Raw genomic sequence first — 16,365 nt, forward strand, 5'->3', positions numbered from 1 at the left:
TCTTCTGCAACCATTTAACACCCCAACATGTAAACCCATTCCCAGCCTGGTCCCTTCTTGTTCTTTTGGCAGAGGTCTCTGGGATGAGCTTGTAAAGCTTGTCTGGTCACTCTCTCTCACTCCCTGTCCTGGGATTAATTTATGGTGCATTACTGTAGTCATATGGCAATTTATCAGCACAAATAGAGCTACTGACTCTATATGCATCTAATCTGAACGCATGGAGGGAGGGGGGGCGGGCCTTTGGGAAGCAATCTTACATGCATTTGTTCACTTGTACCTTTGCAACGATTATGAAAAACACAAAAACAAAAACTATTTTAGTATTTATAAAAAAGAAAGACACCTCGGCAATCTGTGTTGTACAAAGCAGCGGACAATACATTGCAAGGGGATTTCTCATTTCTGCACATGAAATAGGCACCTGCGCACAAGAGACAGGGTGAACATAAGACCACCAGAAGAGCCTGCTGGATCAGGCCAGGGGCCCATCTAGTCCAGCCTCCTGTTCTCACAGTGGCTGACCGGATGCATCCTGTGGGTGTGAGTTCCATAGTTTAACAATGTACCCTCTTTAGAGATGTAAATGTTTAGGGAGGCAGCTGAACCTTGACGTATGGGACCAGCTCTCACGGAGAGCATTCTAACAAGGGATGGACAAAAGGCCCAAACGAGGACCATGATCTACCAGGGACAAGGGCCCCCAGAATAGGGACAGCGTGTAGGGTTATGAAAGGTGTGGAATAACAATAGGCAAACAGTCAGCTGTATTCTGCACACACATGCAGCGTATCTTAAAACCACAAGAGGGAGCCAAAGCATAAGAAAATAAATCTGTGGGAATATTAGTCTGTAAGGAGATTTGTAAGACCACATCTTTGTTTTGTGTGGGTTGGTGTGCCTCTCTGTGTGTGTGTTCCCTACGTGCACATCTTTCAGAAGGTTTGGGAGGAAAATTCAGCTGGTTTGAAGCCCCTCCCAACGCTGCAAGGGGGGCAGTGACGATCTGCATTTCCCCTTGCCTAAAGGAACACCACAGAGGGGCTTGGCTGATGTCACTAGGAAGGGAATTCCAAAGTGTAACACAGGCTTCCTCAAGCTCGGCCCTCCAGATGTTTTTTGGCCTCCAACTCCCATGATCCCTAGCTAGCAGGACCAGTGGTCAGGGATGATGGGAACTGTAGTCTCAAAACATCTGGAGGGCCGAGTTTGAGGAAGCCTGGTGTAATGCCTGAGTCATGAGGGCCAGCTAGAGAAGTCTGGAGGGCCACATTCAGCCTGTGTGCCCAAGTTTCTCCACGTCTGTCCAAGAGGGTGTTACCCTCCTCCAACTTTGGTTTCAAGAGAGATTCGACAAACAACAATTGTCCCGCCATCTCATCAAAATACAACTCAGCAGCAGGGCAAATTTATTTATTTGGAGAGGGGGTTTTGTGTGGTAAATCTGCTCTTTAGCCCCACCCCCAAAAGTTCCCATACAATAAATTAGAAACAAGATGATCCCTGCCCACAGGCTCACAGTCTAAAGGACACGACAGAAGATGAAAGAAGGAAGGAGGAGAGCATAAGAAAAGCGAAGCAAACGTGGGCACCAATTCTTAAAGTTGGTTTCTTAGAATGGCCAGCTGTTATGGAAAGAGTTTGAGGACAACAGGAGCCCAGTGGATATGATTTTAGTGGCTTTCTATGAGGTACTGTGGCCCTGCATCTAAAAAGTGATCTCTGTTACTAGAGAAAAAGCTGCCTCTATTCCTATCGCTGAAATGTACCTGCTTGGAAAGCTGCAGCAGTGGCGTAGCGTGAGGGGTGCAGGGGGGGCCGGCCGCACCGGGCGCAACATCTGGGGGTTAGGGTTAGGGGGTGCAAATCCACGGGTTAGGGGGCGCAAATTACTTGCCTTGCCCCGGGTGCTGACAACCCACGCTACGCCACTGAGCTGCAGTCTCCAGGAACTCTGCAGAACACAAGAAGAGTCTGCTGGATCGGACCAATGGCCCAACAGATCCAGCAGCCTGTTCTCACAGCGGCACCCAGATACCCCAATGGGAAGCCCAGAAGCAGGACCCAAATACAAGAGCCCTCTCCCCTCCTGTGGTTTGCAGAAACTAGTATTCAGAGGCATGGCTGCTTCTGACTATAGAGGCAGAGCAGAGCCATCATGGCTAGTAGCCATCGACAGCCTTTTCCTCCGCCAGGAATTTGTCCAATCCTCTTTTAAAGCCATCCAAGGTGGTGGCCATCCTTGCCTCTTGTGGGAGGTAGTTCCACGGTTTAACTGCGCACTGTGTGGAAAATTACTTTCTTTTCTCTGCCCTGAATCATCTGCCATCATTCAGTTTATAAGAACGTAAGACTGTGGATCAGACTGATGGCCCATTTACCTCAGCCTCCTCTTCTCACAATGGCAGACCAAATACCTGCCTCAAGCAGGACTAAGCACAAGAGCAACTCTCCCCTCCACGACACAGTATTAACAGACCCTCCAAGTGTCCCTGTTTCTCCCTAGATTTACAGAAGTCACCCTGGTTTCTAATTTGATCCCAGAATGTCCTCCTTTTCCTTTGGACGTCTCTATTTTCAACAGAGAAATGCTGGAGAGTATGGAGTCGAGGCAAGGAGATAAGTAACTATACAACCTTTAGTAGACATCCAAAGGTAGCCCTGTAGAGGGAGGGTTTTTAAAATGTTTAATGTTTTTATGTATGTTGGAAGCCGCTCAGAGTGGCTGGGGCAACCCAGTCCGGTAGGCGGGGTACAAATAATAAAATTAGTATTAGTATGGAATAGGGTGTTCCCGTTTTCATTGCAGAAATGTAGGAGGGTATGTAATAATAGCTGCTGCTCCCCAGAAAAAAGGTAAAATTGGGGCACATTAACCAGGATCTGCTAAAGCATTGCTTCTGCCTCCTTCCCTGACTGCTTCCTCCAGAGGTGCAGTTGAAGAGATTGGGAATGGAAAAGAGGCGGTGTGTGTGTGTGTAAATGTTCCTGCCTTTAACCAGCTTCCAAAGAGGAGCGAATTCTGTGTGTTTCTGATAGGAGGGCCCCAGCCCTGCCAAAACAAACAGGAGGGGAGAGCTTGGCCGCCGTCCAAGAGTAGCAAGGGGCCCTTCGAGCTGCCGAGCCTCGGATGTCGTGCGGGCAGAGCGCGAGAGGAGTCCTCTAGGCAAAGCTTTGAAAACCGGCCCAGGAATGCGCCTGCCACAGGGCTCCCACAGCACAGCTGCGCGGCGTGTTTAGATAGCATCCTTCGCGCCACTGGAATGTCGGGGCAGGGAGCTAGCAGGGTGGGTCGCTGGCCTCTGCGAGGGGAGCACAGATCTGCCCCCACCAAAAGCACAGAAAGTGAGAGGTGGCCTTCTTTCGAAAGCTGGATGCAAACTTTTGAGTTACACTGGATTCTGCAGGCAGAGGTGTACAACATAGGGAGTTGCCTTATCCTGATCTGGCCCTGGAGTGTTCAACCTGACAGATTTAGGCTAGAAAGCTTTTCTGGTCTCTGATACTATTTTAACTGGAGCTGCCATAAATTCCACCTAGGTCCTTCTGCACTTCAGAGTTTCCTGGTTTTTTTGAACCACCTCTTTAGAGACATAGGTTCCCAGGTTCACCTTGGTGCAGCAGATCCTGACTTTTAAACGCGAGTTGCTGTCTGTATCACCTTTGGTCACAGAATCTTAGCTGGAAGGGGTTCCCAAGGGTCATCCAGTCCAACCCCCTGCAATGCAAAAATCACAGCTAAAGAATAGCCACCCAAACTTTAAAAACCTCAAACAGAGGAGAGTCCACCACCTTCTCAGGCAGTCCATTCCACTGTCAAACTGCTCTTACTGTCAGGCAGTTCTTCCTAATGTTTTGGGGCTATTTTATAATATTGTTTTATAAAATCTTTAAATATTTTAAAAGCCAGTCCCACCCATACAGGGCAAAGAGCTCTCTTTCTCTCTCCCTCTCCCCCCCCCCTGAGATATTGTTTCCAAGAGAAATCCCTCTGTTCGTTCTACAAATTGATGTCAACAATCAAATTGATAATCAATCACTGTTCAGCTGAGCATGACCAGCAGGCGCAAAGAGTTGTTTGGAAAAAAAGTTACAGCCAGTCAATGGAAGGAGGAGACTTACAGTATGTTACAGTGTAAATTCTGTCATTCAGGGCTTTCAAACATTTCACATACACCATAACTTCCTGCAATCCTTACAATGACCCTGAAAGGTAGGTCACTATTATTCCCATACTGTACATGTAGCGTGGGGGAACTGAAGCTGAGAGGAAGTGACATGTGTTGCCAGCAGAGGCAAATTTCAAATGAGGGTGTTATCCATACACATCTCAGCCTAGACAATGCTAAAATAAAGAGAAACCTAACCAAACAACAACCACCCCCCCAAAACTCGTCCAGCTGCATTTGAAGCAGTGAGGGTGTGAGGCGACGGAACAGGACTTCTGGAGCAAACTGAGTGAGAGAAAAAGTTTAAGCATGCCTCCAAAGTCAGTTTGCTGCTTGGAGGCCAAGTCTGGCCCCGGGGGATCAGGGTGGAGAACAGTGCCTCTCCCCAGCTTCAGTCCCCCTGGTAGATGATTTTGATGGAGGTGTCCGCCTCTGCTTCCTGCTTGACGCTGCAGCTCAACGTTGAGAAGAGACAGTGATTCACTTCTTCCAGCCAGTCCAAGATGCGCTGCTCGGTCTCAGGGTCAAGCTGAGGAGGCCTATCCCGAGAAGAGAGACAGTCCGGCTCTTCTTCTGCCTCCGACGCCCGATCTCTCTGAGGCTCTTGTGGGCCGTGGGCCGTGTGGGGCGGCCCGGTTCCTCTGCGCCCGAGGCCTTCCCCAAGCAGGAGCAGCTGCCCTCCCCACACATAGGGTGCAGAGTGCCGCCCACTGGGCAACGGAGGCAAGAGGAGGCTCTGAGAGAGAGCGCCATGTCCAGGGACTCTTCTCACGTGATGGGAAGGAGCAGAAGAACCATTCCGTGCTCCTGGACTCAGCCTGGCAGGCTTGCTGCTGTGGCTTTTCCTTTGCTCTGCCCAGGCCTGGAAGGGCAGCGGTGGCTGTCGAGAAGGCCCTGGTGCCAGCAGCCCGCGGGCAAGGGGGGCACGCAGGCCCCGCCGCGACCCAGAGGCCAAAGACCTCCCTGCGATGGAGGCCGAGAGGCGATGGTCTCCTCCTCCTCGTGGCTTTGCCATCCACCTCCTGGCGCCTCTTCTCTCACCTTCTTTTTTGTTACAGAGCCTTGGAAAGGGAGAGAACGAACTCCACAAAAAGGCTCGCCTTGTCGTTCAGCTAAGGCTTCTCTTTTTTTCTCCGGATCACCCCAAGTGGGAAGATGTATCCCCTGGAAATCCCAAGCTCCAATAAACCGAAGTGGGGGACTTTCCCTGGCAATGCAGACACTCCGCAGGACCTTGTCGAGTTACAGGACTCTTGTGTGGTCTACGGCTGAAAAACGACACTGGCAACTGACAAGGCTGAGTCTTTCATTATGCAGAGATCGGCTGCATGGTTTTCTCGGTAACAAAAGTCCCTGTTTGCTCCAGGGAGGAGGAGGAAAATGCCTCGTTGCCAGCAGATCACACTTGAGTATTCCAGCAACGAGGACGGCAACGTGTACAGGACGGTCACCCTCCAAATTTGGCTGCCTCATTTGCAGCCGTACATCAAGTAGAAAAAATAAACAACAAACCAAGCTAGCGCAAGGGAAATTGCTGGATTAGGTGGGGCAATCAGATTCTTATTTTAATGATGTGGAAGTCTGCCCTGGTCAGACCCCACCTGGAGTCCTGTGTCCAGTTCTGGGCACCACAGTTTAAGAATACTGACAAGCTAAATGTGTGCAGATGTGGGTTGACCAAAGGTCCAAGGTCATAAAGGTGGCTAGAAACCAAGCCTTATGAGAAATGCTTGAGGGAGTTGGGTATGTTTAGCCCGGAAAAGAAAATACTGAGAGGTGATGTGAAAACCATCTTCAAATATCTGAAGGGCTGCTCCATGGTAGCTTGTTCCCTGCTGCTTCAGAGGGGATGGCCCAAACCAATGGGTTCTAATGAGAAGAGATTCCCACAAAACCTTAGGGAGAACTTTCTGCCAGTAAAAGGTGCTCTACGGCGGAACGGATGACTTTGGCAGGTGGTGGACTCTTCTGCACTGGAGGTTCCTTAACTGAGGCTGGATGGCCATTTGTCAGGGATTCTTTAGCTGTGATTTCCACATGGGAGGGAGCAGGACGTGATGCTCATTGGGCTCCCTTGCACCCCTAGTCGTTGATTCAGGGATCTCTAATATTCTTAAGCAAAAACTTCAAAACAATCCTATTAAGCCTGCCCTTATTTAGAGATCCTGAACCTTTGACTCTTGAATGTTATTGACCATAGGCTTTCAGGAGGCAGGGGGCGTTGGTGGAGAGAAGAAAGACCACACAAGATCCCGTATATACATGCACCAGGGTGGGCCGGCTTCAGGAGAGGCTGGAAACTGCTCTCTGTTAATATTAGGCTAATTTCTTTCCTCTCCCCCCTGACCCTCAAGGGGCCCGTGAAAAATCTTTTGAAGGTCCTCTGGAAATCTCACTTACATAAACATTCGCTGGGAACGCGTCAAATGCTCTAGTTTAATGGACCTCTCATTCTCCCACCCACCCCAACACAAATCCTGGTTTTATTTTTAAATGGATCAAATTGCCATTCTGATGCCCTCCCTCAAACTACCAGCTATGCAGAAATCACGACCTTAAGAATAGCCGAATGCCTTAAGAGAGTGATGGGGAGCCTGTGCCCATGCACAAAACTTTGTTGAACTTCACTGAACCCCACTGGGGTTGATGGTAGTTAAGGGTTTCCCGTCACTCTTGAAAATATGGGAGCACCCTCCATTGCTAAACCAAATTCTGATTACAGCAGTCCTTCAGCTTAATTTGGAGCCGAGTTCATCTCAACCCAGCGTAAGAAAGCTTGACACAGGGTCCAATGTGGAATGCCACACTTTTTTCTCTGGCTCTTGGGTCTTTCCCTAGAGACGCACCTATACAGGCTCTGCTTTGCACCCTCTGTGAGTGTTTTTGCCTTGCTGAAATGCCCTTAAATTCTGGGGATGATGATTAATTACATTTGCACCTCACCTTTTTCTCCAAGGAGCTCAAGGCGGCTTACATAGTTCTCCCCATACTGTTCTCACAACCACCCTGTGAAGTAGTTAGGGCTGAGTGCAAATGGCTGGCCCAAGATCACCCAGCAAGCTTCATGTCTGAGTGGGGATTTTAACCCCAGTCTTCCAGGCCCTTGTCTGATATTCTAACCACCATGCAGCACTGGCTCAAAGCTTCTTACTTGCCTGGAGGATAGAGAGGGGCATAGAAACAAGCTTACTGTGCAAAGTCATGCCTGTTGCTCCACCCACTTTTGACCGTGGCCCTGGCCACCACTGGCAATGTGCCCCCCAGAAGGCTGCTTGAATAAGAATGTGGCCCTCAAGAGTGAGAAAGATTCATGGCCCCAAAGTAGCACGGACAGGCACTTCTTCTGGCAGGGCTCAGGTTACTCTCCTGAGGTTGTTGACTCTCCTTTCTTGGAGGTTTTTAAGCAGAGGTTGGATAGCCACATGACATGCATTCTTTAGCCGAGATGCCTGCATTGCAGGGGGTCGGATTAGATGGCCCTTGGGGTCCCTTCCAACTCTACAATTCTAAGATTCTACGAAGACAGCCAGCCCAGAAGAAAAGTTTAAGGGGGCTGGGTCAGAAATTAACAGCCACTGCTGCCTCTATCCCCACTCTTATTATGAATCTGAATAAGATGATGGCATCCCCCGCCCCCAATGAAAAGGAGCACAACTCAGGCTGATTACAGATCCATGATAAACACGCTGGGAAGGGACTAGCGCCACAGAGTGGGTATGCGATATTACTGTTAAAACTGTTACGGTGTGACATGAAAAAAAATCTGATCAGGCCCTTTGGAGGAAAAGTTCAGCATAAACTGAAATAATGAATGGAAGTTCGCACACTTGTCATTTTCTCCTTTATTTGTACTCTTTCCCCCCCGCATCACTGGCTGTTACATTTCCCAGTTCGTCCATGCAATCAATGAAGGCTAGAAACTTGGACCACGATACAGGCCTTTTAGGCACAACCAGAGGGGTTGTGTACATGGTCCTGCGTTATTACCAACTTTTTGTTGCCCCTGTGGAGAGCAGCTCATGGCTCTTCCCAATGGCAAACCACTGATTTTGAAAGAAGCGTCAGTTTCAAAAACCGAGTTTTCTACGTGGCACGAGGGAGGAAGGGTGGGGTAGATGCTCCCCAACACACACAAGTCTGCAGGCCTGTTTGTATGGCTTCATGCTACTCTGCTGGCAAGATGTGAAGAAAAGCCAGCGTGGCATAAACTGAGTTTGGGTGTCAGTGCAACCTCTCACATACTCTGGAAGACACCTGAGTGTCATGGGGAGAAGAGGACTTCAGAGGGCGGCAGCAGCAGCAGCACCACCACCCAGGTCAAGGTTACAAAGCAGGCTTCAGAGTCTGAAGCAATAGCAGGCCACATCTGTATTGCTAGAAAGCACAACACCTGATTACAGTGGTGGTGGCAGGTGAGGGTGGGTGTGTCTCTCACACCCACAAAGCTTCCTACCTGGCCCCGATGCCCAATTATGCAGAGATTATAGAGTACCATTATGCCACGTGGATATTAGTGTGTCTCATTAAAATAAATATGATCCTGCACCTTTATTCAAGAGATCCGTGTGGATCCCTGGCTTGGGTAGAAGGTCTTCGAGTCTCTCTCGAGATCACAAAAACTCTGCTTTTAGCTGTCAACCAAGCCCTCTCCAAAGCACAGCATTGGATTTCTGGCTGACAAGTTAAAGAAACGATAAAATCCTGCAAGGGGAGGCTGCTCACAAATGCTGTCTAGCGTGCCCCACAACAGGGAAAGGAAACCAAAGGCGCTTAATGAATCACTGTCATGAGGGACGAGACCATACTGAAATCAGTTTTTGATGGATAAAGGACTTTTAAGTTCCCGTCCTTGTCCACGACCCGAACCTGTTCCAAAACGAGAGGGAGGGTCTTGGAAATGCCTTCAAGCCTTGAATTCTCATGCCCGGCAGTGTCATTTGATTCGTGATCTGAATCCAGGTCTTCGCCTGTATTCTCTGAAGTGGATCTGTTCAGCTCCGCCATTTTCTGTGGTGAAGGAATGAAGATTGCAACATATAGAGAGAGTTACTCAAGAGTTATGGCAATGTTTTCCCCAGCTCAGAACCTGAGGTTTCCCTTCAGTTATTATGGGACTGGAGGCCCAGGAGACAACATGACGCTGCTATGAATCCAGAATGCAGCATTTTAGGGTAAAGGCGGGCAGAAGATGCTAAAATGGAAAGTGGAGGGATATGAGAAGGCAGACTTCAAAACACAAGGAGGGGTGTGTGTGTGTGTGTGTCCTGCATGGACAACTAGGTACAGGTCCTGGGTGCAAGAGCTGCATATGTAAAGGCCACAGACCTGATGGACAGTGGCTGAAGAGAACCACAAAGAGGTGATTTGATTTTGCACATTGGGCTTTGCTTTTAAACCGTGAATCCCGTAACTGCCTCCAATAGATAAATCAGGACCCTGCAAGTGTGAAGTGTGGGTGCAAAATGAGGAGGAGAGGGCAGAAGCAGAGGGACTCCTTACTAAAATGAGGGTGTCCATCACATCCTTGCACGTCTGCAGGCTTGTGGCACTTGTCACTTCCAGAAGCACATCAGAGGTGGTTTTCCCAAGCTTAAAAAGAAGAAGAAAGGGAAATGCCAGATGGAACTGAGCTACGAAGGACAGCATCATGGAGTATCATTTTAGGTCAGTAACATTCACAGACACACAGTCAAAATAATTACAGGTGCCAGTTCTCTCTCTTTTGGTGGTTACTAACCCCCCTCCCTGGCAAATGTAGGTAAAAGTGATTTTTTGAAAGGCATGCTGTAGATTGAGAACCTTCTTGAAATTCAGCTTGGGGAGGGGATACTTTGTGAGAAAACAACTTTTGCAGAGTTAAGCCTGTGTTAATCCCCAAATTACAGAATATGCCATTTTATGGAGGATGATGTTGTCACTGGCTACCAACCACACTGACTAAGCTCTCCTTCCACTGTCAAGAGGCAGGATGCCTCTGAATACCAGGTGCTGGGAATTGCAGCACTTAAGTCCTGCTTGTGGGCTTCCCAGAGGCATCCGGCTGGCCAATGTGAGAAAAGGATGCTGCTGGACTAGATAAACCACTGGCCTGATTCTGTAGGCATCTTTTTAGGTTCAGAAAAGCATACACCACTGTAACATGGGCACCTAATTCTTTTTAGGGTGGAACAGTGTCTGGAAGCAGATCTGCATTTGAAATTCCAGGGATGCGACAGGCAGTGGAGAAGCAGTAGGTGGGAGCGCCTGACCACTTTTCCTCTTGCAACAGCCCCTGCTCCTTCCCTCCGTGGCACAGCAAGCACTTCACCCAAAACCTCAACTGGGAAGTATGAAGAGGGGGGAAGCAAACCCATCGCACCTCCCCAATTTATGTAGATCACAGAACAGACTTTTCCTAGAAAATGTACAGCCTGGCCCGCAATCAAGTCACAGCATCTGTACCTTTGTCTTCTCGCTGTTTGTGATTGGCGGGAAAGAAATCACAGCACCTTCGTTGTCAATCAGGCAGGGGTAATTCTCTTTCCCATCCAGTAACTGGAGGTACCTGATCAAGGGTAGAATAAGAAAATGGAAGCTACTTAGGGGATGGGGAGTGCAAATACACATGTGAGGTTTAAAAATAAGAATTGCTTCTGACTCAATGTATTCTTTTTTTTAAAAAAAAAAAAAACACAGCTCTGTGAAAACACAGACAAGAAACCTCTGAAGATCAGTTGCTGGGAATCGCAAGTGGGGAGAGTGTCATGGAATTCTACTCAATATTGATCCATAGCAGAACTCTGACGTAGAGTTAGCAAAGAAAAAAACTTAAACACATTGCAGGATTAAAAAATAGACCAGAGGCAATTAATATTTCATCCAGCAGAGCTTTACTGCTACTGAAGGCAAATGAGCATAATGGTCACAAATCCAAAACATTCAGGACTGGCACTGTCCAGTTGCAGCCTAGTAACACTATAGCATGCAATGTACAGAACACCACATCAGAAGGAAAAGAAAGAAAAAACAGAACCAATTTAAGCCAGCTGTACTCAGCTTCTCTGAAGGTATAAGCCAAACATCATGAACCTTCTGCTTGTTTCTTTCACACAGAGAAGCTTCCAGAACACTCTTGAATTAATAGGAAAGATCTCTATACATCAGATCAATACTTTCTGTAGTAAGAAATGCAAAATGAGAGTGCCGCTTACTGGCTTCTCAAAGGAATTTGGCTGGATGCTGTGAGAACAGGACGCTGGACCAGAAGAGATTTTGGGAGCCCTTTCAGCTATAGCATAGGACATTAGTGATTTAAATAAAATAAAGAATGAAAAGAAAGGACTTTTCGGGGAGCCTTCTTGGGGGAGGGAGTTCCAAAGACACAGACCTCCTGCTCCCGCTCCAAACCATCCTGATTGTTCTGAGGACGCTTCCTGCTTCCCTTCCCCATGGACCCCTCCTGGCTCTTGCCTGCCCTCTGTGCAAGATTTCAAGGGATGTGCTCTGCTTTAAGGTGCAGACTTACTTGTGCAGTCCGGATATATTCTGCCTCCTCTTCTGCTTCCGCTGCTCCTCGGCCTCCGACTGCAGCTGACGGAGGAGGTCCTTGGCCTTGATTTCCTTCCGGCCCAAGGGGATGATCTGCAACATGAATGCAAGGCCAGAAGTGTCTTGGAGTCAGTTTCTGTTGTTATTATTAATGATATATATCCCACCTTTTTCCCAGACTGGGACTCAATGCGCCTTACAGGTAATAATTCAAAAACACAGATTAAAAACATAGTCATTAAATGCTAAAAGAATTACAACAGTATAAAAGCAGATCTATTAAAATACAGACAGTAAAAAGAGCACAGCACTATTTAAAAGTTATTTCGTTAAAAAATACACTCAGTTCCCAAACGGTTGGAATAAGAAAGTCTTCAATAGCTGGTGGGAGGATGCCAAGGAGGGAGCCAGTTTAGCTACTCTTGGATGAGAGTTCCAAACCCTGGGAGCAGCCACTAAGAAGGCACTCTCCCGTGCCCCAAAAAGCCTGCTTGTAAGGGTGGCAGGACTGAGAGAACATCTCTCCTGAAGATCTCAGAGGCTGGGCAGGTTTGTCTTTCAGATAACCATCATGCACAACAGCACCAGCTGCCTGCTGCTGTCCCTTTGTGGGGTATCATTCTGAAAGGCTTTCTAATCTTGGTGCTGTCAGCCTACCTTCAATTCATCTGGCGGCCGAACGTCGTAGAGAAGAGGACCTTTCACAAGCTGCAGGTCATGTGTGGCGATGGTGGCTGCTGTTCGCTTCTCGCAGATGTCCTCGTGGAGTTTGGTCTGAAGTGTAAGATGTGTCATTAAAACAAGGCTGTGCTGAAGAGTCACAACAACAGGCTTAACTTTAAGGAGTGTGCTAACAATAACGACAATTTTATCATCAGTACTCTGCTCATCTGACTGGGTTGCCCCAGCCACTCTAGACAGCTTCCAACATATAAAAGCAAATAGAACATTACACATTAAAAAGCTTCCCTAGACAGGGCTGCCTTCAGGTGTCTTCTAAAGGTTATATAGTTACTCAAATCCTTGACCTCTGATGGAAAGGCATTCCACAGAGTGTAACAATCTGGCCCTTTCTCCTCTACCACACTGAGGGCAGACAAGGACCCCCAGGATCTACTTCTTTCTGATCAGGGGAGCCATACACCCTTAACTGTCCTGTGCTAGTGGGAGGCAAAGTTACCACCCGCATGCCTGGGCTTGGAGATGCCCCTTTTGCTTTCCCTTCCACCGTGCTCAAAGTAGGGCTACCCCCCATTTCACTTCTGAGAGGGAGGTTTATCTTTACTTGGGGAAACCTAATCTACAACTAACTGAATCAAAGGACATCCCCCTCTGAAGCTGGGCCATGCCCAGAAGCAAGTGGTATCGCCTTTCGAACCTTACCTGAACTGAAAGAAACCTCTTCAAAGCATTGCCGGGCTTGAAGTTCATGCCTTTCACTACACAGCACACAATATAGGGACGGACGTCTTTGACACCAGGGCTGGCTTTCACAACCAATGGAGCTGGATTCTCAGAGATATGGAGAACTTTCACTAGCAGCTTCTGGGTTTCTTCCACCTCATCCTCTGCATCACTGCCCTTTTTCTTGTTTTTATCTCTCTTTTTCTTCCTCATCTCCTCCTTCTCAGCACCATCCTGCTTGCCTTTTCCTTTGCCGCCCCCTCGACCCCCGACACGCAAATATTCCAGGATAGATTTTGTTTGGCAACCATTTACCATCTTCTCAAGCCGTTTGTCTTTGAGGGCATTTCCTTTTAAATTGACTTCCTTCAGCTTAGGGCAGTCAGCCAACTCCACAGGGATTTCCGATAATTTGTTGTTGGAAACATCCAAAGTCTAGGGGGGGAAAGTATATTAAGTGGTTGTCTTCTAATTCAGACACTAGAAGAGTTATCTTAAGTTCTGTCTACTGACGGACAACAATGAAAAACATTTTGTGTATCAATAAAAACTCCCAAGCCAATGTGAGTACAGAAGCTGCCATACCAAATCAGACCATTGGTCCATCAAGCTCGGCACTGTCTACACTGGCTGGCAGCAGCTCTCTGGTTTCAGACCTGAGACCTTTCGCGTGCAAAGTAGATCTGCCAATGAGCCCATTCCCTGCTCTGATCATTTGCTTTTCCGTATATTGCAGAAACCTCAGCGCTATTCATGCATTCATAATAGGGCTCCACACCCGTTCCTGACAACCTCTACATTTTTATGTGTGAATGGCAGCAGCAAAAGAAGCAGTGCTCTGGGATGGACAATTTTCATCATCAACATCTCAAGAAACATTGATGTCTTGAACAGTCATCATTTTTCATGCATGCTGAATTATGTCTTGCATTGTTACTGTATATTAAGAGTTGCTTTTATTTGTAAAACTTTTTTTTTTTTTGCTTTCCATCATTATTCCTAGTGTTTAATTACAAAAGCAGAAACTGGGAAGCACCGAGGGCTTTTACCTTGAGGCAGGCCAGGCGGGAAATGTTGGGGCTCAGCTCCTCCAGCTCGTTGCCCGCCGCCTCCAGGGTGCCCAGCAGTGCTAAAGGGGCGGCGCGGCGGGAGTCACCTCCGTCGTCCGTGGGAAGCAGCCCCCCGGGTAGGGAGCGCAGGCGGTTCCCGCCTAGGAGCAGCTCCTGGAGGGCCGGAGCGGAGCGAGCCAGGCCGGGCCCCATTTCGCGAAGGCGGTTGCGGCGGAGGTTGAGGAGGCGTAGCTCAGGCAGGGCGGCAGGGGAGCCCTTCTTGGCCGCCGCCGCCACCACCACCACCACCTGGGGCTCCCCGGTCCCGCCGAGCTCCGCCGGCAGCTCCTCCAGGCCGTTGCCGGAGAGGTCGAGGGTGCGCAGCGTGGCCGGCAAGAGGCGCCCGGCCTGGGTCAGCCCCGACGGGCCCAGCGCGCAGCCGGGAAGCGCCAGCGTCTGCAGCCCCGTCAGGAGCCCCAGGACCGGCCCCGGCTCACGCAGCGCCGCGCAGCCGCCCCCGCGCACCTCCAGCGACCGCAGCGCCGCCCCCAGGGAGCCCAGAGCCCGCGGGAAGCGGCCCCCGGCGGCCTGCACACGCCGCTCCAGGGCGGCGCCCGACTCCAGGCTCAGCTCCCGCCGGCCGGACTCTGTCACCTCCGGCCAGTCCTCGTCTTCCCCTCCCGCCACTGCTACCGCCGCCGCCATCTTTCTCTCTGCTGGGCACAGCCGCTTCCGCTTCCGGCGTCAGCAGCGCTTCCGCTTCCTGTGCCGTCAGTAACAGAAAAAATAGGAAATGGCGAAATGTCCTATACTGTATAGTCTTATGAAGTGGGCGCAGAAAAGCGGGCGGACGTGTGTGTGGCGCATATGGGTGATATCCTTAAAAAAGATTTGATTGTAATTTTAAATTTATTTCCCGCCATTCAGCAGGCCCCAGCGCGTTACATTTTCAAATGTAGAATTCAGAAGTAAAAATATTACGTGAAAAGCATGTAGATACGGGACATCCAGTTGCCGCTTCCCTTGCTCATTTGCACGGTAATACAATGAAGAGGCCGCTCTAGCCCAACATCCAACTTCCATGGTATCTTTATGGTTGTCTGCATAGGTTGCCCCTCACCGGATGTAAACCGCCCTATACTAAAAACTCTATGGCTGTCAAATAAACGAAAACGGTGCGCCCGAAAGGATAGCGGGCAATCACATCGGGCTTCCTGCGTTTCCTTTTATGTTTGATTGGAATTAACCGAGGAGCTGATTTGCAATTGCCATAACAATCAATTTAAATTAACACTGTTTGTTATTAAAATTCAATAATTTTGTGTGTGAAAATAATCATTCATTTAAAAGTGCCCAAAGCACATTCTGTGATTCTCTATATGGTGGTTTGTCCATATAGATATGGTCCGAGTGGTCTGCGTACTCTGAAGAAATGTCTGCCGAATGGTGGCTATCTGAACTGCCTCCCTGATGCATGCAGGGCCCAATTCAAAGTGCAGGTGATGAAACAACGGCTCAATAAGCCTGGATGTATCTTTTAAAAAGCCTTCAGGCCCATGTCCCACTATGTCAGGGATTGGGCAGCTATGGCCATCCAGATGTTGCTCCATTCCAGCTCACTCCAGCCTGATCACAGAGATACCAGTGATCGGAGTTGCAGTCCAATCTCTGGAAGACCACAGGGACACAGGAGGCTGCCTTATGCCAAGCCAGAAAGCTTGTCCATTGCACATAGTTTTTACTGACTGGCAAAGGTTCTCTGGGATCTCCAGACAAGGATCTCTGGTTCCCAAACCTTTTGTCCTACCCATCCATTCCATCTTTTGAAAGTTGATGGGTGTTTCATCCGACCACTTAGCAAACTTTTGCTGTTGTAGTACACATCAAAGCACATGCATACATGTTATAAAGTTTACACCCAACTAATATTTTAACAACTAGTCTTGCCTTTCTAATGGAACAGATGCACCCCTTTTTAATGGATGAGAAACTCAGTTCTATAATGTACTATATGGGAGCAGGTATTACCTTTCAGTTAACTCCATCCTGTGAAACCCTTACCAGCACATAGCTATCTGTGGCCAATATAATAATGAAACAGGAAGAGTTGGCTAGATTGCATCCAATGAAAAACACAAATGCAGCTGACAGAATGTGACCAATAAAAACTATGTAATATACAAGTGATACTATTTAAAAAGCCACAGATTTTCATC

General features: G+C 48.6%; 1 protein-coding gene and 1 long non-coding RNA gene across 2 annotated transcripts; both read right to left on the reverse strand.

Moving 5' to 3' along the window:
* Positions 1–1,646: 1,646 nt before the first annotated feature.
* Positions 1,647–3,801, reverse strand: LOC309538147. Its single transcript, XR_014222121.1, has 3 exons — positions 3,716–3,801; positions 1,928–3,681; positions 1,647–1,772 (listed from the first exon to the last, which is right to left on the reverse strand). It is a non-coding gene; the product is annotated as an uncharacterized lncRNA (long non-coding RNA).
* A 4,195-nt stretch (positions 3,802–7,996) lies between these two features.
* On the reverse strand, positions 7,997–14,869 carry LRRC47 (leucine rich repeat containing 47). Its single transcript, XM_082233411.1, has 7 exons — positions 14,150–14,869; positions 13,080–13,535; positions 12,354–12,470; positions 11,674–11,789; positions 10,611–10,713; positions 9,669–9,758; positions 7,997–9,176 (listed from the first exon to the last, which is right to left on the reverse strand). Exons 1-7 carry the CDS (start codon positions 14,852–14,854, stop codon positions 8,940–8,942), a joined length of 1,824 nt encoding a protein of 607 aa, XP_082089537.1. The 5' UTR covers positions 14,855–14,869; the 3' UTR covers positions 7,997–8,939.
* Positions 14,870–16,365: the final 1,496 nt, after the last annotated feature.

Source organism: Podarcis vaucheri (assembly GCF_965113315.1).
Source record: "Podarcis vaucheri genome assembly, chromosome: 7".
NCBI classification, from domain to species: Eukaryota; Metazoa; Chordata; class Lepidosauria; order Squamata; family Lacertidae; genus Podarcis; species Podarcis vaucheri.

Bases quoted from the DNA above. Each gene is read 5' to 3' on its own strand.
- LRRC47 (XM_082233411.1), bottom strand. From the start codon at position 14,854: ATGGCGGCGGCGGTAGCAGTGGCGGGAGGGGAAGACGAGGACTGGCCG. The intron at 12,471-13,079 runs GTAAGGTTCGAA...CTTACACTTCAG, and splicing joins AGAGGTTTCTTTCAGTTCAG to ACCAAACTCCACGAGGACAT. The intron at 10,714-11,673 runs GTAAGTCTGCAC...ACCCTTGATCAG, and splicing joins AATATATCCGGACTGCACAA to GTACCTCCAGTTACTGGATG.